The sequence below is a fragment of the Schistocerca cancellata genome, chromosome 1 (assembly GCF_023864275.1).
Source record: "Schistocerca cancellata isolate TAMUIC-IGC-003103 chromosome 1, iqSchCanc2.1, whole genome shotgun sequence".
Classification (NCBI taxonomy): domain Eukaryota; kingdom Metazoa; phylum Arthropoda; class Insecta; order Orthoptera; family Acrididae; genus Schistocerca; species Schistocerca cancellata.
In genome coordinates this window covers 517,036,532-517,061,445 of record NC_064626.1, presented here as the reverse complement: position 1 = coordinate 517,061,445, position 24,914 = coordinate 517,036,532, and the positions used below count along the sequence as shown (strand labels likewise).

Below are 24,914 nucleotides of genomic sequence, written 5' to 3'. Positions count from 1 at the left end.
AGCAACCACCCACGATTAACTGACGACAACTGTAAAAAATCCACTCTCGCACGCTATAGAACGGCATGCTCTGGACGCATATCGTGGAGGCGAACGCCAGCAGTGATGAGAGCAAAAGGCGCCTACAAATCTTGCCGTTGCACCACGTACTGTTCTACGACAATTCACGAAGCAGACGCTCACGCCTTGTTGTGCTGTTTCCTTTGCGGGCAATGAGTGCATGTGACTTCGATGCAGGAAACATTACACGTTTGGCAGCAGTGGGGTTGGAACCCACGCCTCCGAAGAGACTTGTGCCTGAAACCAGCGCCTTAGACCGCTCGGCCACGCTACCTACACAACACGCGCGTCACATGAGCTGCGTCCTACTCCACGAGAACACACAGCAACGGCACAAAAATGAGACGCCAAAATTGGCAACTTTTTTTTTTTTTTTTTTTTTTTTTTATGGCCTCCCAACTCCCCTTATAGCCCGGCCTTGCGCTCTCCAATTACGCCTTCTTCGGCGAGCTTCTTTAGCTATAAAATAAAACGGTGCTTCTTGCAAACTGAAAAGACGAATCGTCGCACTGTCCATGCAGTTGAAAATCGTAAACTTCGCGGTAATATTCCTCGAGCGTCGACTTCCTGTGGAAGACGTTGATGTTCAAGTTGAAGTTATGGAATCGGAGATACTGAATTTCTGCGAGGAAAGTTTCTTGTGGCTGTTCACCGCTAGCGAAGCATCGAAGGAAAACTAAAAACCTCTTGAAGTGAAAGTGCAGGCCTATAATGACAGCGAATCAGTCGCATTGCGCCTACACGCCATAAAATAACGATGTAATAATAGAGCAGCAGGCGCTTTTCACCTAAACTCAAGAAAAGAAAGAATAAAATTTGAAAAAAAAAGAAAAATAAAAAAGCAAAGACTGCCTGAGTTAGTCCTCTCAGTCATAGGGAAGGAACATCCTTCACACGTCCCATGATATGATGTTCGAAATGCTTCGTGGCGGCCATTAATATAAGTAATGAAAAAAGTTATAGAAAATAAAAATAGCGACACATGTCAAAGGAGTGAGTAGACTCCTGAACTTTCCGAACTGTCTGTCGGATAAGGAGAAGGAAAACACAAGTCTCTCCGACGTGTTAAAAATAAAGTAAAAATTCTCCTTTCTTGAAAACCAAACAAGCTCGGTGGCAGCGTCGTGCGCAACGCATCCGTGATTGGACGCCGCTGTCGTAGGAACCAGACGGTGAAAATATGGAATAAAAACATGAAGAAATCACTGAATGACAGCGAAACACAAACACACACGAACACAGGATAAAACTGTATTAAACTTTTCGTCGTAATTTCCACGTTGCAATCCTGCACAAGCGTAAGCATCGTACTTGTTCAATTATTCACTCGTCCTGTAGCATTCAATTTGCATTAACTATGTTTCCGGACCCAGAGACAATTCCAAACACAGAAGGAAATAAAGGTCGCAGCAGTGAAGTGTAGATTACAACAGTTTGTCGTGGGCAAATGCGAGTGCAATTTGCAGAAAATTGGCAAAGAGTTTGTGATAGTCTTTCCTGGTTTTAGTGAGGTCATGTTGTGTGGACAAATAAACCAGATAGGCATAGTCGTCCTTAAGTCGCAAGTGCAGGATGGCGAACACAGTGTGAGCCACGATCCATGCAGTGGCGGCACGCTTCGTATGCGGATATGGTTTGAAGTCCGGGATCAAAGCCGTGTCCGCAGAAAAACTGGCAACGCTGGTCCGGTTGATAAGTGCGAGCATCCTGGCGGCAATGTTCCAAGTCGACTGTGACCTCAGGCACACGAAACGATGTTCTAAGGTGTCGTCCTGTCGACAGTCTTCACACAAGCTCGATGGAGATAAGTGGATGCGGCTCAGCTTTTCGTTGGTGGGGAGGATTCTGTTAACCACTTGATACCAAAAGCTGCTGACGTCCGCTGACAGGAAGGGAGCGTGAACGTGAGCCCACGCCGTCCTCCACGCAGCTCGCGGGTAGCGCGCCTCCATCTTATTGCCGACCGGCCGTCCGCGTAGTCCCTGGTAGACACCTTTCACAGTTCGTGTTCGATGGTCGAGGATGTCAGCGGCGAGATAACTTTTCTGAATGAAGTATTCACGAACATAACGCAGCTGAAACGGTATTGTAGTTGGGTCGAGAGGTGCTGCTTCAGATAGCGGACGATGAATATCGAACAGAACAGCTGTTGGGCCCGACGGATCCTGTTCTATGGTGACGCTCGTCCGATGAAGGAGCAACGCAGCGGCTTTCATAGCAAAATGAATGAGGCCGAGTCCACCCTGTTCGCACGGCAAAGTACATGTGTCGTAAGACACCTTGAAAATATGTCCCCGCCACAATAGCCAATAGACTGCCTGTGTTATGGCTCTGCCCAAATTCTTAGGTACCTGAAATAACTGAGCGAGATACCAGGCCTTACTGAGCAAGAAAACATTGATTAAATGCACCCGCTGTGTTAATGCTAGGGTGCGAGGAGCAGACAGGCTAGCCATAGCTCTTATGCCATTTAAGACAAGACGCCAGTTGTAGGACGCAGTCTGTAACAGATTTGCTTGAAAGCGAACACCCAAAATTTTGTGTTCCCGTTTCACTGTAAACCATGGGCGTTTGAAGCCCCGTGTCGCCGCATAAATAGGCAGAAAAACCGTCTTACGGGTATTGATGCTCGCACCGGATGCACGTTCATACTGTGTGAGAACAGCGCGTATTTTATCGAAGTCGGTAGCTGAGGACACCAAGAGGCCAAGGTCGTCAGCATACACGCGACAAACGTGCTTCTCATCCCCAATACGGATTCCCCTACAAACACTGTGCAAATTTCGCAACAAAGGATCTAAGGAAATTGCGTAAAGCGCCATGGACAGAGGGCACCCTTGTTTGACTGAACAGCAGAGCGGAACAGGTTCCGACAAAAAGCCATTGATGCTAATCCGTGAGGTGGAATTTTTGAAAAGGTTAAAAATCATAGTTATATACTTTACACCGAAACCAAATTTCTGTAGCACTCGCCGGAGATATAAGTGGCTAACTCTGTCAAAAGCCATTGCAAAATCGATGGATAAAATGCCAAAAGGAATCCTATTCGTCGAAGCATAGGCAATGGCATCTCGGTATGTCGACACAGCACCATAGAGAGTGCGTTTCGGCACTGCACAGTATTGATAGGGACTAATCAGTTTTTTCATGACCAGCTTCAAGCGAGAGGAGACACATTTGGTAAAGAGTTTATAGTCACCATTAAGAAGGGTGATCGGTCTCAGATTGCACAGTTTCCTGGTGACTGGAACCTTTGGAGCCAAGACCACAATGCCTTCCAGGAAGGACGCGGGGACATCCACGCCATTTAATATTTCATTAAAAACATCAGTCAGGGCCGAGCCAAACAAGTGCCAAAAATGCATATAAAATTCCGGTGGCAACCCATCAGCGCCCGGTGATTTATTCTGGGAACAGAGGGTTAAGACATCACGCACTTCCTCCACGGTAAAGTTTTCTGTGAGGCGACGGCGATCCGCTACGGATAAGACGTATGGAACGTCGTGGAGAAGCTCGGAAGTCGCGACAGCATCAGTGTATTTCGCACTGAAAAGTTCGACGAAGTGACGGTGGGCCTCGGCAAGAATTGCCGCCTGGCTATGAAGCCGCGCACCGTCAGCTGATTCCAGCTCTGTGACGTAACGTCGCTTTGCGCGCCGGCGTTCGCGCAGCTGATGAAATACGGAAGGCGCTTCATCAACAAGCGGCCCGGGGGCCCGACTCCGTACGACAGATCCACGCAACGATTCCCTTTTCAAGTCCAGAAGACGGTGTTTTATACGCCGAATCGTCGCCATCCGAAGAGCGGGATTATTTGTGTGCAGGTGGATGGCATCATTTAAACAGCTTTCGTAAAATTGCAATGTAGATCGCTCCCAATGAGCAACATCCTGACTGAACTCCAGGATGGTCTTGCGGAATGCCGGCTTAACAAATTCTACCCACCAAGACAAGGTGGAGGCATATAGACCGTGATATTCCAGCACCCTCTGCCACACACGCACGATAACCGGCGCAAAATGTGGGTGTGAGAGATGTCGCACATTAAACTTCCATAATCGACTTGCGCGGGGTTTAATCGCCAACAGAGAATGAAAGCGGCAGACATACGCACAATGATCGGAAAAAATCACGGGGTGAACAGAGGATTCCGTAAGACAGTGCTGTTTATCACGAGAAACATAAATTCTATCGAGCCGACTCCTTCCCGTGGGGTAAAAGAAAGTAAATCCCACGTCCCGCGGGTGTAAATAACACCACGAGTCAATTAAATTCATCTCCGTAACGAGCGTCTGTAATTCTAGGCACTTATACGGCCGTGGCTCCTGATCTCTATCTTCCAGCACGCAGTTAAAATCGCCGCCCATGACTACAGGCAGGTGGGGGCCCCGTAAAAGGTGACAAATGTCACTACTGTAAAACACACGGCGATGCTGCTGCCCGTCGGCTCCAGAAGGGGCGTACACGTTAATATATCGGACGTTGTTGATCGTGCAAGCCACACCACGACCATTAGGAATGGTAGCAACATTACTATAGTCAAGATCAACACGAATTAAAATAGCAGTATCACAATTACACTCGATATCAAAGTTCAAGAGAACTTGATAGCCCGGAATTGAGTGTAGTAGATCTATCACAACCTCCTGCAAAAACACTACGTCAGCAGCAATGTAATTTAAAAACCCCACAAAACTGGCAAACTTCACCGGTGACTCCAATTTATTAAGATTAATAGTAGCTACGACAGATGGAAGGCGTGCTACCATAGACTACAGGGAAAAACAAATAACACAAATTAGACGGCAGGAGTGGACCCACCCTCCTCCTCCATATCGTCTGCCCAGTCACAACGTGCAGACGGTGCAACCGAAGTAGGCGGTTCTTGTGTGGGAGGTGCAGACGCGGAATCCTGCGAAGGGGGGCGCGTGCGCCGCTGGGGGGTGTCTTCAGCCTTACGCTTAACTGATAGTTGGGCCGGGTTCGTAGCCGGAGACGTCGTAGTATCCATTGCGAGAGGTACATCAGAGTGGTGCAACAATTCCTTTAACTGCCGTACAACCTCTTCCCGCCTGTCGTCCGACACACTTGTCGTAGGCGCGGGCTGACTGCTCGCCACAGGACCATGTTGACGACGTCCTGCCGCAACCGACGGCCGAGATTCGACGACGGGGCGGGGCAAGGGCTTGTGCGCCGGCTTTTGCACAGATTTCGGCTTTTGTTTCGACTTCGGACATGGAACCTGCTTCCACTCCGGAGACGGGCTGCGTTCCCCGCGAGAAAAGGAACGTTTTTCTAAAATCCGTGAACTACTGGCACTGCGGAAGAGTTCAGTAGTACCACGCCTCTCCGAAACACTTTCACGCCTTGGCTTCGGTTCCTGTGAGGCAAGAGCCCCGTCCGGAACACCTTGAAGTTCGAAATTTGAGGTTGACGTATCCACAAGAGCAACTGGGGGGGTGGCCACCTGAACGGGTTCTGAGGCGGTCCGCACCGGAACTTCAGGCACAGCCGGAGGCGGAATCGATACAGTAGCTGCGAGAACTGACTGAGAAGGTACAGACATGTCTTGACCAGAATCAGTACCGGTTGCAGGGGCATCGGTATCCATCGCGACCGCATCATCTAACGGTGTTTCCGTGTCCGCGGAACGTGCCGGTGAACGCGAAACACCTAACAAGACGGCAGCGTACGACTCGTCGTCATCTTGCCCACGGGGCGGCAACTGCACAGGGCGCCTACGCCGAGGACAATTTTGCCGAAAATGGTCTGTGGCATTACAATAGGAGCAGGTCTGGGGCTGACCACTATACGAAATAAAAGCCCGGTGGCCGGCCATAACCAAAAACGAAGGAACGTGCTTCCTCACAATCATTTTGACACTACGGATACCGTTCTCAACTTGATAGATATAAGCGGACGACAACTTTTCTTTCGTAATCGACAAAACTGTGCCATAAGGCATAAGGCTACGAGCTATTGTCTCATTCCTAGTTTCAAACGGAAGATTGAATACTCGAACATTTCGGATACCAAAACCAGCATTCGACAGAGTTACATTGCTAATTGTTCCATCAGAGTGTTTGAACTTTCGTACACCACCGTTTTCACTGACGAGGGCATCACACAGTTCCGGACATTTCAATTTTACAAACAAAGAGTTCAGGAACGCGTCCAATTGCAAGCCTAGCACATCACTTTCAGGAATTTGCAAGTCATTTTTCATCCACGAATGAATTTCGAAAGCAGACGGGCGGGTTACGTTTCTGTCAAATTCGCATTGGATATTATTTTCTCGGTCTTCAGAATCCATCTTAACTTACAGTTCAGCTGACTACAGCAGCGAAGAAACAGTCACCGCGATGAACCGCCGCCGACCGCGAAGCACACGTAAACACCGCCCGACACGCCGGAGCGAGCGCGCGATGTGTTCGGGCCCACGACTCCGAAGAGACTGGTGCCTTAAATCAGTGCCTTAGTGCGCTTTTTTTCGTTGTTTTTTTCCATGCAGCAGATCCACACATGACGTGGCTCACTGGAGTAGTATGCGACATAGGATGGAAAATACAGTTCCCGCCCGGGATCGAACCGCGGTCCTTCTGCGTGTGAAGCAAACGCGATCACCGCTACACTACTTTTTTTTTTATTTTTGAGCGCTCGGCCACGCTACGTGCGCTGCATTGGGCGCCAGTTTTCCCTGCATTTGTAGAAACAGTGCACGTCACAGCTTCCTGTTCTGCTGGCACTGGTTGCTCATCCATCGCACTTCAAACAACTGCCCTTTTCGACTGCGGAGAGCAGCGGACGTCCGCGCTCTGGGAGGCGACATTACATGTTGGTGATGAAGTGCTAGTACAAACTGCGGCATGCGGAACACGAGTGAAAAATCAAGAGAGCACTGTAATTTCGAGTACTCGTGCACTATCTCTATAGCAACGGCAGCAAGGCAAAACTTTCAAAAGTGCCGTGACCAGGATTCGAACCTGGGTTATTGCGGCCACAATGCAATGTCCTAACCACTAGACGATCACGGCCACGGAGGCGCCCGCCAAAGCAGCTGGCTGGAATGCAAGTGTCGATACACAGCAAAGCCTAGGCCAAGGTGTACGCCACAGCAGTGGCAGACACGGTCTCCATCACATGCATACGAGCAGATGAACGTGCCTGCGCTGTCGGGACACTAACTACAGTGGTTAGCTGCATTCACCTCCGTGGCAATGTCTTGCAGTCCTCCAAGCCTCTTCACTACAGGTACGTGGCTCGACAACAAGTGGACACACGCCGCATCTCTCTCGCCGTCGGGTGTTGCCGTGGATCATACTTAACGTAGCTTTCTGCACGCGTCAGCGTAGCGTCAGTTGAGCAAAGTCGGACAACTGTAAAAAATCCACTCTCGCACGCTATAGAACGGCATGCTCTGGACGCATATCGTGGAGACGAACGCCAGCAGTGATGAGGGCAAAAGGCGCCTACAAATCCTGCCGTTGCACCACGTACTGTTCTACGACAATTCACGAAGCAGACGCTCACACCTTGTTGTGCTGTTTCCTTTGCGGGCAATGAGTGCATCTGTCTGCGATGCAGGAAACATTACACGTTTGGCAGCTGCGGTATTGGAACCCACGCCTCCGAAGAGACTGGTGCCTGAAACCAGCGCCTTAGACCGCTCGGCCACGTTACCCTTGCAAGAGCGGCGGCAAAACGTTCCCTTTGTACTACAAAGATCACTTCGAAATGGAAGTATCTTGGCAATCGCCGTGCCATGTATTTTCACTGCTCTCCCACTGGAAGCGTCTCTTTAGGCCACCCACAACAAGAGAATGCCGTGCCCGCCATATGGTAGCGACGCCACTTGTCTGTAGCTGTCGTAGTTAAGGAGACAGCATCAAGAGACGTTTTCGTGCCGTGACCAGGTTTCGAACCTGGGCTTTCCGTAACCACTAAAGTGTCATAGCTGTACCTGTCAGGCGGAGCTAGAATGCTCCATGTAACAAACATATGTGAGCTCAAGGAGGTTACACTTGTGATGAAGTGGTAGTACAAACTGCGGCCTGCGGAACACGAGTGAACAACCAAGAAAGCACTGTGATTTCGAGTACTCGTGCACTATCGTCAATGCAACGGCAGCAAGGAAAAACTTTCAAAATTGCCGTGACCAGGATTCGAACCTGGGTTATTGCGGCCACAACGCAATGTCCTAACCACTAGACGATCACGGCCACGGAGGCGCCCGCCAGAGCAGCTATCGGGAATGCAAGTGGCGGTACACAGCAAAGCCCAGCCCACAGTGTCACGCCACAGCAGTGTCAGACACGTTCTCCATCACATGGATACAAACAAATGAACGTGCCTGCGCTGTCGGGACACTAACTACAGTGGTTAGCTGCATTCACCTCCGTGGCAATGTCTTGCAGTCCTCCAAGCCTCTTGACTACAGACATGTGACTCGATAACAAGTGGACAGACGCTGCATCTCTCTCGCCGTCGGGTGTTGCCACGAATCATACTTAACGTGGCTTTCTGCACGAGTCGAGACAAGTCGCATAAGAGGAGCATCAAAAACGCGCATTTCCGGTACCGGGAATCGAACCCGGGCCTCCTGGGTGAGAGCCAGGTATCCTAGCCACTAGACTACACCGGATTACGGCGCCAGTGCTCCTCCAGCGAACGCAGCAAGCACCCACGATGAACTTACGACACCTGTAAAAAATCCACTCTCGCACGCTATAGAACGGCATGTTCTGGACGCATATCGTGGAGACGAACGCCAGCAGTGATGAGGGCAAAAGGCGCCTACAAATCCTGCCGTTGCACCACGTACTGTTCTACGACAATTCACGAAGCAGACGCTCACGCCTTGTTGTGCTGTTTCCTTTGCGGGCAATGAGTGCATCTGTCTTCGATGCAGGAAACATTACACGTTTGGCAGCTGCGGTATTGGAACCCACGCCTCCGAAGAGATTGGTGCCTGAAACCAGCGCCTTAGACCGCTCGGCCACGCTACCTACGCAACACGCGCGTCACATGAGCTGCGTCCTACTCCACGAGAACACACAGCAACGGCACAAAAATGAGACGCCAAAATTAGCAACTTTTTTTTTTTATAGCCAGTGCTGGTGCCAGATGTAACTGAAACTAAAACGAATGTTGACGAAAGAAAGTTGCAAAGTGAGCCTCTTGCCTCTGAGGCACACGTTGTGAGAAGGGAAAACAGAAACGTAGGCATGTTCACAGAAATCAGGGTAATCACATGAAGGCGTCGTGAAGTGCGAAAAAGAAAAAGAAAAAAGTATAGATGTATTTATAGATAGATAACCGCCTGGAAGGAGTCAAGGAAAGGTACAGTCAGTACACAAAGCAAAACGCCATCCAGCAATGCAGAAATTGAACACGGATGTACACCGTGAAGAAAGGAGTAGCGGTGATCACGCTGAATAGACGAGAAAGAAAAGAAAATAATGCAATGCAATAAGGAAAAACACACCAGGAATCCTGACCAAAGTGAAAGCAATGAAACACAACGAAATGTCCACAAAAGAAAAGGGGACGCTTGCATGCAACGCCTCTCCTCGGCATCACGATCCCAAACCACTACATGACAGAGTGGTAAACAATAAGAAAAATAAAATAAAAATAAAGGAAGGTAAACAAAATATCCTCGCATAATACTATATACGAGGCAGTTCCGAAGGGAGAAATGTCTCCCATGTACGTTATATTTTTCGTTTCTGGTACTGAATATACATTCATCGTAAGACGAGGTCTCTTACTATCACGTCATAATTTTAAGCAAGAAAGTGTAATTTTAATTAAGTCGACACCGGTAAAAGAGCAAAAGCATGTGCCAAGGCGACATGCAGAAAATTTGCAAAAGTCATAGCATAGTCTTTTCGAACACGGTACTTGCCATGTTCAGCCCATAAGTATGTGAGAAAATCAAGACGATCCGTCAGTTTGAGGAAAAATAGAGAATAAATCGTATGGCCGATTAACCAGATGGTGGCGTTGCGCTTGGTGGTCGGAAATGCCTTACACTCGGGTACGATTGCAGCCGCCACGGTGACCTGCGCTGTAGACACCCTGTTGACGAGACGCACCATATCCCGAGCAGTGTCCCACACAGCACGGAACCGACGACACACGAAGCGATGTTCAATAGTATCCTCTTCATGGCACTCTTCGCAGGCGGGGGACGGACTCAGGTGAATAGAGTGCAGTTTAGCATTCGTAGGAATCGTACCATTGACGACTTTATACCACGTCGCTCTAACGTGTGTAGGAAGGACGGTTGTGGCGATGTTTCGCCAAACTGTTTGCCAGTCAGTGTGCGGCATGCGGTACTCCCACTTATTTCTGGCCGGTGATCCCCGCAGAGCACGGATAATGTCGCCGACACGGCCTCCGCTGGAGCCACCATACACAAGATAGCTGTTGTCAAAATAAAAACGCCGCACGTAATTCAGCGCAAAGGGTATGTGGCTGACAGAGACCGGGGCAACTACAGAAGGTGGGCGATATTGATTGAACAACATGACCGTGGCACTGCTGGTGCCCTTCTCCAACACGGCCGTAGTCCGTTTGAGAAGGAGCGCCGCGCATTTGGCGGAAAAATCCACCAGACCGAGTCCCCCATCGGCTGGATTTAAGGTGCAGGTGGCTAAGGAGACTTTGAAAATGTCCCCTTTCCAAAGGAGCCAGTAGACGGCCTGTTTAATTGCGCGGTCTAGGAGCTTAGGGACCGGGAGAACTTGTGCTAAATACCACGCTCTAGCTAAGATGGTAGTATTGATAAGCTGCACCTTATCATAAAGCGCCAAATGCCGGGCCGCATGAATTTTGACAACAGCCCTAATTTTGTGTAAGGTGGGACGCCAATTCAGAGCCTCCATGCGCTGAGGATTATCAGATAAAATAACCCCCAGGACTTTGTGCTGCTGCACAACACTGAACCAATGTCGACGCACATGGCTCAGCCGTGGAGTAAGGGGAAGCAAAACCGTCTTGTGAACATTCACAATGGCTCCCGTCGCCTTCTCAAATTGCCGGAGAACAGAGTACAGGGTATCTACATCTGCCGGCCGACCCAAGAACACTCCAAGATCGTCGGCATAAGCCCGGCAAGTAAGGCGATCTTCCCCAAGTTGGATCCCCGGACACTCGTTGCAGATAGACCGCAGAAGCGGGTCGAGCGCCAAAGCGTAAAGTGTCATGGACAATGGGCAACCCTGTCTGACCGAGCGAGTCAGACATATAGGTGGACTGAGGGACCCATTGACGATGACACTCGATGTGGCATTGCGCAAAAAACCCTGAACCGTGTGGGTAAACTTACGGCCAAACCCCATGGCAACCATCACACGCCGTAAATAGGCATGGCCAACCCTGTCAAATGCATTCTGGAAATCGACCAACATAATCGCTGCCGACCGAATCCTGTTGCCGCGTACAAAGCCGATACAGTCCCTATAGGCCAGAACGGCATCAAAAATATTCCTGTCACGCACAGCACACGTCTGATGTTCACAGAGAACGCGCGGCATGACTTGCCGCAGTCTGTGCGCGACGCACCTCGCCATGATCTTATAATCCGCGTTCAACAGAGTGATCAGTCGAACAGTATGTATAGTCGGCGTCGCTTTAGATTTCGGAAGGAGCGTGATGCACCCCGCTGCAAAATCAGGTGGTAGAGGAGCGCCATTAAGAACTTCATTGGCGATAGCAGTTAAAGTATCGCGTAGAAGGTTAAAAAACTGCAAATAAAATTCAGCGGGAATGCCGTCCATTCCGGGAGATTTCCCCCTAGGACTGCGCTTGACAGCTTCGTGCAAGTCGTCGGACGTAAAAGCCTCATTAAGATGGACACGGTCTGTGCGGCTTAAAACATTAGGAACCCCCTGTAAAATACGACGCAGCGCAGCGGGATCGACATCAACATCTTGAAAAAGGGACTCAAAATGCGCGTGGATTTCATTCTCAATCGTCACCCTGTCGGAGGTCTTTATTCCATCCCGAGTGACCCACGCATTAAAGGCCAATCGTTCGCGCACCTTCCGCTCTCTGTTGAGATGATATATAGAGAGCGGCTCCCCGTCCACGGCACCCACAGGCTGGCTCCGAGTAACCGGCCCTCTACCCTTCCGCCGCAGATCGGTCAAAAGTTCGGCCTGAAATTGTTTAAAAATGGGAAGAAGATGCGGCTGGGCCGTAACTTGTCGGGCGAGGTCCTTCAAACAGCTCTGATAAAATTGTGACGTCGAGCGACGCCAGTGCGCTGCGTCGCGGCTAAAATTAATTAAAAAGGTCCGGACGGCAGGTTTGGCAGCGCCAACCCACCACTCGAGGACGCTACTATCACCGGGTTTAGTCTGCAAAAGTTTGTGCCACATATCAGTAAAGGACTGCTGAAAATGGGAGTCGGCCAGGAGGCTGCAGTTGAACTTCCATAGATTTTTGCGGTAGGAAGGCCTAGAAAGTGGAAGGGAAAGTTCACAAAAATAACTGCAGTGATCTGAAAAAATAACTGGCCTGACCTCAGATCGAGCCACCGAGGCTGCTAGTGACGATGACACATAAATCCGATCAAGTCGGCTGTGTCCCGTCGGATAAAAATAAGTATATTGGGTTTCAACCGGGTGGAGCATTCGCCACGTGTCCTTGAGATTAAAACTTGTGAGGAGCGTGTGGAGTTCCTGACACTTGTTGGGGCGCGGCTCCTGATCGCGATCATCGGTGACCGCATTAAAATCACCGCCGAAAATGATATGAGCGGAGTTCCGGTGCAAAACCTCGCACAGCTCCTGACTATAAAAGAGTCGCCGCGCTGCGTAGTCGCTGCCGGAAGGAGCGTAAACATTAACAAACACGACGCCTTCAATAGTGCACGCAATAGCGCGGCCAGTAGGGAGACACTCAATATTCGTGACAGTGAGGCCGGGGCAGACTACAATAGCAGTGCCGGTGACATCGTCGGACACCACATTATCCACAATAACGTAGTCACTCAGATCGGTTAGAAGCATCAGAGCCTCACGTGTCACTTCTTGCAAAAAGGCGACATGGCAACGGGTTTCACATAAAAGAGTTTTTAAGGCAAAGACCTTATGCGGACTACGCAGTTTGTTAACATTGACGGTAAGAATATGCCACCGACGCGTGTCAGGAACCATACACAACGCAAGGAACAACAAAGGCAGTGTTCACAAGAAGCGACACAGTAGCGCTGCAAAGATAACGCGTGTCGTGGACAAGATCGGCGAACATGGCGTACCGACAGGTGGCAGATAGTATACACGGAATACACACGAAATAAGGGTCCACAATAAAGGTCACAACGCCGCCGCCAATGCAAAGCAACATGTGAACATGAACGGCGAAAATGATCCACCGCAGGCTAGCAGACACCAGCCACAGGGAAAACACCGACATGTAAGCACAGACAAATAGAGGTGCCCCGGCACAGCTAGGCCGTCGCAGGCAATCGACAGGAGCGGTGAAAAACAAACCGCCGACGCTGTACACAAATAAAAGTTACAGGTCGCAAGGTGGCACAACGAAAGGGCATATGCGCCGCAAACGACGCATGCAGTCGACAACAACGGTAAAAGCCATCCCCCAACAGGTGTAGACAGGAGACGTAGGTAAAATAGTAAAAAAAAAAAAAAAACTGACAGAATAAAATTGCATGTGCGCCGCCAATAGTATTACACCCAGTTCGTCGGCATGAACGGGGAGACTGTGCCTCCGACGTGGGGCACGTACCATACACAATCTAAAACAATAAATAATAAAAAAATAAGAAATAAGAACTAAAGAAGCGTGCACATCGGTGGACGCATCAAGGCCACAAACAGCAGCCAAGGTGTTGGCAGCAACGGCTAAATGTGCCGCCGGTGTACAACATACACCACACACATTCATAGACCAATAAATAATTTCGCACAAATATGCATGCACACGCGCTGCTAAGACTATGCAGATCGTCGGCATTCACAATGAGAATGTGTCCGCAACGGATGCACACATCAGACGTAGAAAATTTAAAATTGTGCACTACAACAGTGACACGTGCGCCTTTAAGTCAGCGCACGGTATTGAGAGCAACGGGGAAAACACACAAGCAACGCGTGTCAGACCCCATACACAATTAAATTAGACAACAAGACGAAAGAAATGTGCACAGCTGGGAAAGCACTCGTTCTGCCGTAAAGATCCAAGTTAGCGGCAAGGACGATTAAATTGGGCCTCCGACGAGCGGCGGACACCAGACACATGTAAAAGTACCACACACAGTTAAAATACACAACAAATAAAAGGACACAACGATGGGTGCAGTGGCGCTGCCTGAACTACACGTGCGTGTGACAGTAGCGATTAAAACGTGCAACAGACCGGTTTCACACATCACAGACGAGGAAACATCACAAAAAACAATTTTAGACTTACACAACGAGGGATGCATTCACGCTGCCAAGCGAGGAGCAAAGGCACTTTACGTACCGCTGCCAGTCCTTTCATCCACCTCCACGTCCGCCGCCCAGTCACACTTTGCACTAGAAAACACGGGGGGCTGAACCACCTCCGTGTCCATAGCAAGAGCGGCACCCGACGGAGCCGCCGTGGCAGGTCCAGCGTCGGCGGGAGGATCAGATCCAGAATCCTGCGAGTGCGGCCGGATGCGACGGCAATGTGAGTCGTCCGATTTGCGTTTGCCTGCCACTTGTGCAGGCGACACGCTCGGAGGAACGTCCATCGCCGTATCGGTTGTCACGACAGGGTCCGTTTGAGTGAGGAAAACTTTGAGCTGACGAACTGTCTCGTCCCTCTTAAACTCTGCGGAACTCACGGACGCCTCAGGCTGACTGTGAGCGGCAGGCCGCTGCCGACGGCGATCGGCAGCCGACACCTGCCGCGAGTCAACAGCCGCGCGCTGCGAGGCCCGTTGCAATTTCTTCTGTTTGGAGGTGGACTTGTAGGGTGGGACGCAAGTCACCACCGGGGACGGCGTTCGCCCCTTACGAGAAGAAACACCCGAAACACTAGCGCTTCGAAAGCGGGGGACGTTGTCAGCTCTCTCAATCGGCCTTTCCCGACGCGGTTTAGGTTCCGCGGGGGCGGCAAGACGCTCCTCACTATCGACAACAACGGTGGCTACAGCAGACACATTCTCAGTCACAACAGAGGGAGCAGCCTCCGGAACGGGTTCCGACACGGACAGCGTTACAGCTGCCGGTGCGGGTTCAGACACTATCGGTGGCTCAATTCTATCGACAGCTGTGGGAGCAGGCAACGGGGCCTCCACAGGTGCGGGCACAGAAATCACAGGCAACGCCGGGGAGCTATCAGCAACAGGAACGGAAGGTGTAACGTCCATAGCAACAGCGTCAGCCGCAACCTCAGGGTCAGACACACGATGCGCACGTGCGGGGGAGGCGCCAAGCGCGACCGCCGCCCACGTCACCTCGTCCTGACCGTCCGTCCGTGGTAATTGCACAGGGCGACTACGTTTCGGACAGTCCTGTCGAAAATGTCCGGTACCGTTACAAAATGAACAGGTCGCCGGTTGGCCGCTATAAGTGATAAAGGCCCGATGGCCAGCAACAAAAACAAAGGACGGTATATGCTGTCGAACAATCATGCGGACACTGCGAACACCATTTTCAACATCATAGTAATAAGCTGACGACCATTTCTCCTTTACGACCGAAAGCACTGTACCGTACGGAAGTAAACTACGAGAAATAGTTTCATTTCGCACTTCAAAAGGCAGGTTAAATACGCGAACAGTGCGTATACCATAACCCACATTCGACATCACAACATCACTGATAGTACCGTCAAGGTGCTTAATTTTACGTACGCCACCATTTACGTTCACTAACGTGTCACACATATCGGAAGAAGACAGTTTCAAAAATAACGAATTAAGGAACGCGTCAAGTTGAACGCCGAGGACTACACTTTTCGGCAAATGAAGGTCGTTTTTAACCCATTGGTGAATTTCGAAAGCAGTAGGCCTACGCACGGATCTATCAAACGCGCACTGAATATTATTCTGACGGTTCTCTGAATTATCGAGATCCATGGTACTCACAGAAAGAACAAATCAAAGAAGAAACAGCGCCGCGAAGCACACGCCGCCGACCGCGATCCGCACGTAAACACCGCCCGACACGTCGCAGCGAGCGCGCGATGTGTTCGGGCCCACGGCTCCGAAGAGACTGGTGCCTAAAACCAGCGCCTTAGACCGCTCGGCCACGTTACCCTTGCAAGAGCGGCGGCAAAACGTTCCCTTTGTACTACAAAGATCACTTCGAAATGGAAGTATCTTGGCAATCGCCGTGCCATGTATTTTCACTGCTCTCCCACTGGAAGCGTCTCTTTAGGCCACCCACAACAAGAAAATGCCGTGCCCGCCATATGGTAGCGACGCCACTTGTCTGTAGCTGTCGTAGTTAAGGAGACAGCATCAAGAGACGTTTTCGTGCCGTGACCAGGTTTCGAACCTGGGCTTTCCGTAACCACTAAAGTATCGTAGCTGTACCTGTCAGGCGGAGCTAGAATGCTCCATGTAACAAACATATGTGAGCTCAAGTACAAACTGCGGCCTGCGGAACACGAGTGAAAAACCAAGAAAGCACTGTGATTTCGAGTACTCGTGCACTATCGTCAATGCAACGGCAGCAAGGAAAAACTTTCAAAATTGCCGTGACCAGGATTCGAACCTGGGTTATTGCGGCCACAACGCAATGTCCTAACCACTAGACGATAACGGCCACGGAGGCGCCCCCGAAAGCAGCTGGCTGGAATGCAAGTGTCGATACACAGCAAAGCCTAGGCCAAGGTGTACGCCACAGCAGTGGCAGACACGGTCTCCATCACATGCATACGAGCAGATGAACGTGCCTGCGCTGTCGGGACACTAACTACAGTGGTTAGCTGCATTCACCTCCGTGGCAATGTCTTGCAGTCCTCCAAGCCTCTTGACTACAGACATGTGACTCGATAACAAGTGGACAGACGCTGCATCTCTCTCGCCGTCGGGTGTTGCCACGAATCATACTTAACGTGGCTTTCTGCACGCGTCAGCGTAGCGTCAGTCGAGCAAAGTCGCATAAGAGGAGCCACAAAAACGCGCATTTCCGGTACCGAGAATCGAACCCGGGCCTCCTGGGTGAGAGCCAGGTATCCTAGCCACTAGGCTACACCGGATTACAACGCCAGTGCTCCTCCAGCGAACGCAGCAACCACCCACGATTAACTGACGACAACTGTAAAAAATCCACTCTCGCACGCTATAGAACGGCATGCTCTGGACGCATATCGTGGAGACGAACGCCAGCAGTGATGAGAGCAAAAGGCGCCTACAAATCCTGCCGTTGCACCACGTACTGTTCTACGACAATTCACGAAGCAGACGCTCACGCCTTGTTGTGCTGTTTCCTTTGCGGGCAATGAGTGCATGTGACTTCGATGCAGGAAACATTACACGTTTGGCAGCTTTTTTTTTTTCATTTTTTTTTTATTTTTTTATTTTTTTTTTTTTCGGGCCTCCCAACTCCCCTTATAGCCCGGCCTTGCGCTCTCCAAATACGCCTTCTTCGGCGAGCTTCTTTAGCTATAAAATAAAACGGTGCTTCTTGCAAACAGAAAAGACGAATTGTCGCACTGTCCATGCAATTGAAAATCGTAAACTTCTCGGTATGATTCCTCGAGCGTCGACTTCCTGTGGATGACGTTGATGTTCAAGTTGAAGTTATGAAATCGGAGATACTGAATTTCCGCGAGGAATGTTTCTTGTAGCTGTTCACCGCTAGCGAAGCATTGTAGGAAAACCAAAAACCTCTTGAAGTGAAAGGACATGCCTATAATGACAGCGAATCAGTCGCATTGAGCCTACACTCCATAAATTAAGATATAATAATAGCGCATCAGGCGCTGTTCACCTAAACTCAATTAAAAGCAAGAATAAAATTTGAAAAAAAGAATAAAAAAGCAAATACTGCCTGAGTTAGTCCTCTCAGTCATAGGGAAGGAACACCATTCACACTTCCCATGATATGATGTTCAAAATGCTTCGTGGCGGCCATTAAAATAAGTAATGAAAAAAGTCATAAAAATAAAAAGAGCGACACATGTCAAAGGAATGAGTAGACTCCTGAACTTTCCGATCTGTCTGTCCGACAAGGCGAAGGAAAACACAAGTCTCTCCGACGGGTTAAAAATAAAGTAAAAATTCTCCTTTCTTGAAAACCAAACAAGCTCGTGCGCCACGCATCCGTGATGGGACGCCGATGTCGTAGGAACCAGACGATGAAAATAAGGAAGAAAAACATTAAGAAATCACTGAATGTCAGCTAAACACAAACACACACGAACACAGGAGAAAACGGTATTAAACTTTTCGTCGTAATTTCCACGTTGCAGTCCTGCACAAGCGTAAGCATCGTACTTGTTCAATTATCCACTCTTCCTGTAACATTCAATTTGCATTAACTATGTTTCCGGAGCCGGAGACAATTCCAAACACAGAAGGAAATAAAGGTCGCAGCAGTGAAGTGTAGATTACAACAGTTTGTCGTGGGCAAATGCGAGTGCAATTTGCAGAAAATTGGCAAATAGTTTGTGATAGTCTTTCCTGGTTTTAGTGAGGTCATGTTGCGTGGACAAATAAACCAGATAGGCATAGTCGTCCGTAAGTCGCAAGTGCAGGATGGCGAACACAGTGTGAGCCACGATCCATGCAGTGGCGGCACGCTTCGTATGCGGATATGGTTTGAAGTCCGGGATCAAAGCCGTGTCCGCAGAAAAACTAGCAACGCTGGTCCGATTGATAAGTGCGAGCATCCTGGCGGCAATGTTCCAAGTCGACTGTGACCTCAGGCACACGAAACGATGTTCTAAGGTGTCGTCCTGTCGACAGTCTTCACACAAGCTCGATGGAGATAAGTGGATGCGGCTCAGCTTTTCGTTGGTGGGGAGGATTCTGTTAACCACTTGGTACCAAAAGCTGCTGACGTCCGCTGACAGGAAGGGAGCGTGAACGTGAGCCCACGCCGTCCTCCACGCAGCTCGCGGGTAGCGCGCCTCCATCTTATTGCCGACTGGCCGTCCGCGTAGTCCCTGGTAGACACCTTTCACAGTTCGTGTTCGATGGTCGAGGATGTCAGCGGCGAGATAACTTTTCTGAATGAAGTATTCACGAACATAACGCAGCTGAAACGGTATCGTAGTCGGGTCGAGAGGTGCTTCTTCAGATAGAGGACGATGAATAGCGAACAGAACAGCTGTTGGGCCCGACGGATCCTGTTCTATGGTGACGCTCGTCCGATGAAGGAGCAACGCAGCGGCTTTCATAGCAAAATGAATGAGGCCGAGTCCACCCTGTTCGCGCGGCAAAGTACATGTGTCGTAAGACACCTTGAAAATATGTCCCCGCCACAATAGCCAATAGACTGCCTGTGTTATAGCTCTGCCCAAATTCTTAGGTACCTGAAATAACTGAGCGAGATACCAGGCCTTACTGAGCAAGAAAACATTGATTAAATGCACCCGCTGTGTTAATGCTAGGGTGCGAGTAGCAGACAGGCTAGCCATAGCTCTTATGCCATTTAAGACAATACGCCAGTTGTAGGACGCAGTCTGTAACAGATTGGCTTGAAAGCGAACACCCAAAATTTTGTGTTCCTGTTTCACTGTAAACCATGGGCGTTTGAAGCCCCGTGTCGCCGCATAAATAGGCAGAAAAACCGTCTTACGGGTATTGATGCTCGCACCGGATGCACGTTCATACTGTGTGAGAACAGCGCGTATTTTATCGAAGTCGGTAGCTGAGGACACCAAGAGGCCAAGGTCGTCAGCATACGCGCGACAAACGTGCTTCTCATCCCCAATACGGATTCCCCTACAAACACTGTGCAAATTTCGCAACAAAGGATCTAAGGAAATTGCGTAAAGCGCCATGGACAGAGGGCACCCTTGTTTGACTGAACAGCAGAGCGGAACAGGTTCCGACAACAAGCCATTGATGCTAATCCGTGAGGTGGAATTTTTGAAAAGGTTAAAAATCATAGTTATATACTTTACACCGAAACCAAATTTCTGTAGCACTCGCCGGAGATATAAGTGGCTAACTCTGTCAAAAGCCATTGCAAAATCGATGGATAAAACGCCAAAAGGAATCCTATTCGTCGAAGCATAGGCAATGGCATCTCGGTATGTCGACACAGCACCATAGAGAGTGCGTTTCGGCACTGCACAGTATTGATAGGGACTAATCAGTTTTTTCATGACCAGCTTCAAGCGAGAGGAGACACATTTGGTAAAGAGTTTATAGTCACCATTAAGAAGGGTGATCGGTCTCAGATTGCACAGTTTCCTGGTGACTGGAACCTTTGGAGCCAAGACCACAATGCCTTCCAGGAAGGACGCGGGGACATCCACGCCATTCAATATTTCATTAAAAACATCAGTCAGGGCCGAGCCAAACAAGTGCCAAAAATGCATATAAAATTCCGGTGGCAACCCATCAGCGCCCGGTGATTTATTCTGGGAACAGAGGGTTAAGACATCACGCACTTCCTCCACGGTAAAGTTTTCTGTGAGGCGACGGCGATCCGCTACGGATAAGACGTATGGAACGTCGTGGAGAAACTCAGAAATCGCGGCAGCATCCGTGTGTTTCTCACTGAAAAGTTCGACGAAGTGACGGTGGGCCTCGGCAAGAATTGCCGCCTGGCTATGAAGCCGCGCACCGTCAGCTGATTCCAGCTCTGTGACGTAACGTCGCTTAGCGCGCCGGCGTTCGCGCAGCTGATGAAATACGGAAGGCGCTTCATCAGCAAGCGGCCCGGGAGCCCGGCTCCGTACGACAGATCCGCGCAACGATTCCCTTTTCAAGTCCAGAAGACGGTGTTTTATACGCCGAATCGTCGCCATCCGAAGTGTGGGATTATTTGTGTGCAGGTGGATGGCATCATTTAAACAGCTTTCGTAAAATTTTAATGTAGATCGCTCCCAATGAGCAACATCCTGACTGAACTCCAGGATGGTCTTGCGGAATGCCGGCTTAACAAATTCTACCCACCAAGACAAGGTGGAGGCATATAGACCGCGATATTCCAGCACCCTCTGCCACACACGCACGATAACCGGCGCAAAATGTGGGTGTGAGAGATGTCGCACATTAAACTTCCATAATCGACTTGCGCGGGGTTTAATTGCCAATAGAGAATGAAAGCGGCAGACATATGCACAATGATCGGAAAAAATCACGGGGTGAACAGAGGATTCCGTAATACAGTGCTGTTTATCACGAGAAACATAAATTCTATCGAGCCGACTCCTTCCCGTGGGGTAAAAGAAAGTAAATCCCACGTCCCGCGGGTGTAAAAAACACCACGAGTCAATTAAATTCATCTCCGTAACGAGCGTCTGTAATTCTAGGCACTTATACGGCCGTGGCTCCTGATCTCTATCTTCCAGCACGCAGTTAAAATCACCGCCCATGACTACAGGCAGGTGGGGGCCCCGGAAAAGGTGACAAATGTCACTACTGTAAAACACACGGCGATGCGGCTGCCCGTCGGCTCCAGAAGGGGCGTACACGTTAATATATCGGACGTTGTTGATCGTGCAAGCCACACCACGACCATTAGGAATGGTAGCAACATTACTATAGTCAAGATCAACACGAATTAAAATAGCAGTACCACAATTACACTCGATATCAAAGTTCAAGAGAACTTGATAGCCCGGAATTGAGTGTAGTAGATCTATCACAACCTCCTGCAAAAACACTACGTCAGCAGCAATGTAATTTAAAAACCCCACAAAACTAGCAAACTTCACCGGTGACTCCAATTTATTAAGATTAATAGTAGCTACGACAGTAGGAGGGCGTGCTACCATAGACTACAGAGAAAAACAAATAACACAAATTAGACGGTAGGAGTGGACTCACCCTCCTCCTCCATATCGTCTGCCCAGTCACAACGTGCAGACGGTGCAACCGAAGTAGGCGGTTCTTGTGTGGGAGGTGCAGACGCGGAATCCTGCGAGGAGGGGCGCGTGCGCCGCTGGGGAGGATCTTCAGTCTTACGCTTAACCGAATGTTGGGCCGGGTTCGTTGCCTGAGACGTCGTAGTGTCCATTACGAGATTTACATCAGAGCAGTGCAACATTTCCTTTAACTGTCGTACAACCTCTTCCCGCCTGTCTTCCGACACACTTGTAGTAGGCGCTGGCTGACTGCTCGCCACAGGACGTTGTTGACGACGTCCGGTAGCAACCGACGGCCGAGATTCGACTACGGGGCGGGGCAAGGGCTTGTGCGTCGGCTTTTGCACAGATTTTTGCTTTTGTTTCGACTTCGGACGTGGAACCTGCTTCCACTCCGGAGACGGGCTGCGTTCCCCGCGAGAAAAGGAACGTTTTTCTAAAATACGTGAACTACTGGCACTGCGGAAGAGTTCAGTAGTACCACGCCTCTCCGAAACACTTTCACGCCTTGGCTTTGGTTCCTGTGTGGCAGTAGCCCCGTCCGGAACACCTTGAGGTACGGATTGAGATGGTGACGGATCCACAACAGCAACAGGGGGGGTAGCCACCTGCACGGGTTCTGATGCGGTCCGCACCGGAACTTCAGGCAAGGCCGGAGGCGGAATCGATACAGTAGCTGCGGGAACTGACTGAGAAGGGAGGGACATGTCTTGAACAGAAACAGTACCGGTTGCAGGGGCATCGGTATCCATCGCGACCGCATCATCTAACGGTGTTTCCGTGTCCGCGGAACGTGCCGGTGAACGCGAAACACCTAACAAGACGGCAGCGTACGACTCGTCGTCATCTTGCCCACGGGGCGGCAACTGCACAGGGCGCCTACGCCGAGGACAATTTTGCCGAAAATGGTCTGTGGCATTACAATAGGAGCAGGTCTGGGGCTGACCACTATACGAAATAAAAGCCCGGTGGCCGGCCATAACCAAAAACGAAGGAACGTGCTTCCTCACAATCATTTTGACACTACGGATACCGTTCTCAACTTGATAGATATAAGCGGACGACCACTTTTCTTTCGTAATCGACAAAACTGTGCCATAAGGCATAAGGCTACGAGTTATTGTCTCATTCCTAGTTTCAAACGGAAGATTGAATACTCGAACATTTCGGATACCAAAACCAGCATTCGACAGAGTCACATTGCTAATTGTTCCATCAGAGTGTTTGAACTTTCGTACACCACCGTTTTCACTAACGAGGGCATCACAAAGTTCCGGACATTTCAATTTTACAAACAAAGAGTTCAGGAACGCGTCCAATTGCAAGCCTAGCACATCACTTTCAGGAAGTTGCAAGTCATTTTTCATCCACGAATGAATTTCGAAAGCAGACGGTCGGGTTACGTTTCTGTCGAATTGGCATTGGATATTATTTTCGCGGTCGTCAGAATCCATCTTAACTTACAGTTCAGCTGACTACAGCAGCGAAGAAACAGTCACCGCGATGAACCGCCGCCGACCGCGAAGCACACGTAAACACCGCCCGACACGCCGGAGCGAGCGCGCGATGTGTTCGGGCCCACGACTCCGAAGAGACTCAAACGCGCATTTCCGGTACCGGGAATCGAACCCGGGCCTCCTGGGTGAGAGCCAGGTATCCTAGCCACTAGACTACACCGGATTACAACGCCAGTGCTCCTCCAGCGAACGCAGCAACCACCCACGATTAACTGACGACAACTGTAAAAAATCCACTCTCGCACGCTATAGAACGGCATGCTCTGGACGCATATCGTGGAGACGAACGCCAGCAGTGATGAGAGCAAAAGGCGCCTACAAATCCTGCCGTTGCACCACGTACTGTTCTACGACAATTCACGAAGCAGACGCTCACGCCTTGTTGTGCTGTTTCCTTTGCGGGCAATGAGTGCATGTGACTTCGATGCAGGAAACATTACACGTTTGGCAGCAGTGGGATTCGAACCCACGCCTCCGAAGAGACTTGTGCCTGAAACCAGCGCCTGAGACCGCTCGGCCACGCTACCTACGCAACACGCGCGTCACATGAGCTGCGTCCTACTCCACGAGAACACACAGCAACGGCACAAAAATGAGACGCCAAAATTGGCAACGGTGGGATTCGAACCCACGCCTCCGAAGAGACTGGTGCCTAAAACCAGCGCCTTAGACCGCTCGGCCACGTTACCCTTGCAAGAGCGGCGGCAAAACGTTCCCTTTGTACTACAAAGATCACTTCGAAATGGAAGTATCTTGGCAATCGCCGTGCCATGTATTTTCACTGCTCTCCCACTGGAAGCGTCTCTTTAGGCCACCCACAACAAGAAAATGCCGTGCCCGCCATATGGTAGCGACGCCACTTGTCTGTAGCTGTCGTAGTTAAGGAGACAGCATCAAGAGACGTTTTCGTGCCGTGACCAGGTTTCGAAACTGGGCTTTCCGTAACCACTAAAGTATCGTAGCTGTACCTGTCAGGCGGAGCTAGAATGCTCCATGTAACAAACATATGTGAGCTCAAGTACAAACTGCGGCCTGCGGAACACGAGTGAAAAACCAAGAAAGCACTGTGATTTCGAGTACTCGTGCACTATCGTCAATGCAACGGCAGCAAGGAAAAACTTTCAAAATTGCCGTGACCAGGATTCGAACCTGGGTTATTGCGGCCACAACGCAATGTCCTAACCACTAGACGATCACGGCCACGGAGGCGCCCCCGAAAGCAGCTGGCTGGAATGCAAGTGTCGATACACAGCAAAGCCTAGGCCAAGGTGTACGCCACAGCAGTGGCAGACACGGTCTCCATCACATGCATACGAGCAGATGAACGTGCCTGCGCTGTCG

At 50.1% G+C, this 24,914-nt stretch overlaps 1 protein-coding gene and 8 non-coding genes across 9 annotated transcripts; all 9 read right to left on the bottom strand.

Moving 5' to 3' along the window:
• Positions 1-7,022: 7,022 nt before the first annotated feature.
• Trnah-gug (transfer RNA histidin (anticodon GUG)) lies at positions 7,023-7,094 on the bottom strand. Its single transcript has one exon. It is a non-coding gene; the product is annotated as a tRNA-His (tRNA).
• Positions 7,095-8,207: 1,113 nt separating this feature from the next.
• Positions 8,208-8,279, bottom strand: Trnah-gug (transfer RNA histidin (anticodon GUG)). The gene has a single exon. It is a non-coding gene; the product is annotated as a tRNA-His (tRNA).
• Positions 8,280-8,629: 350 nt separating this feature from the next.
• Positions 8,630-8,701, bottom strand: Trnae-cuc (transfer RNA glutamic acid (anticodon CUC)). The gene has a single exon. It is a non-coding gene; the product is annotated as a tRNA-Glu (tRNA).
• Positions 8,702-14,548: 5,847 nt separating this feature from the next.
• Positions 14,549-15,430, bottom strand: LOC126187713 (calphotin-like). The gene has a single exon (XM_049928993.1). The coding sequence runs from the start codon at positions 15,428-15,430 to the stop codon at positions 14,549-14,551; it is 882 nt and encodes a 293-aa protein (XP_049784950.1).
• Positions 15,431-16,760: 1,330 nt separating this feature from the next.
• Positions 16,761-16,832, bottom strand: Trnah-gug (transfer RNA histidin (anticodon GUG)). Its single transcript has one exon. It is a non-coding gene; the product is annotated as a tRNA-His (tRNA).
• A 364-nt stretch (positions 16,833-17,196) lies between these two features.
• Positions 17,197-17,268, bottom strand: Trnae-cuc (transfer RNA glutamic acid (anticodon CUC)). Its single transcript has one exon. It is a non-coding gene; the product is annotated as a tRNA-Glu (tRNA).
• A 6,396-nt stretch (positions 17,269-23,664) lies between these two features.
• Positions 23,665-23,736, bottom strand: Trnae-cuc (transfer RNA glutamic acid (anticodon CUC)). Its single transcript has one exon. It is a non-coding gene; the product is annotated as a tRNA-Glu (tRNA).
• A 444-nt stretch (positions 23,737-24,180) lies between these two features.
• Positions 24,181-24,262, bottom strand: Trnal-uag (transfer RNA leucine (anticodon UAG)). The gene has a single exon. It is a non-coding gene; the product is annotated as a tRNA-Leu (tRNA).
• A 439-nt stretch (positions 24,263-24,701) lies between these two features.
• Positions 24,702-24,773, bottom strand: Trnah-gug (transfer RNA histidin (anticodon GUG)). Its single transcript has one exon. It is a non-coding gene; the product is annotated as a tRNA-His (tRNA).
• Between the last annotated feature and the right edge of the window lie 141 nt (positions 24,774-24,914).

Bases quoted from the DNA above. Each gene is read 5' to 3' on its own strand.
- LOC126187713 (XM_049928993.1), bottom strand. From the start codon at position 15,430: ATGGACGTTACACCTTCCGTTCCTGTTGCTGATAGCTCCCCGGCGTTG.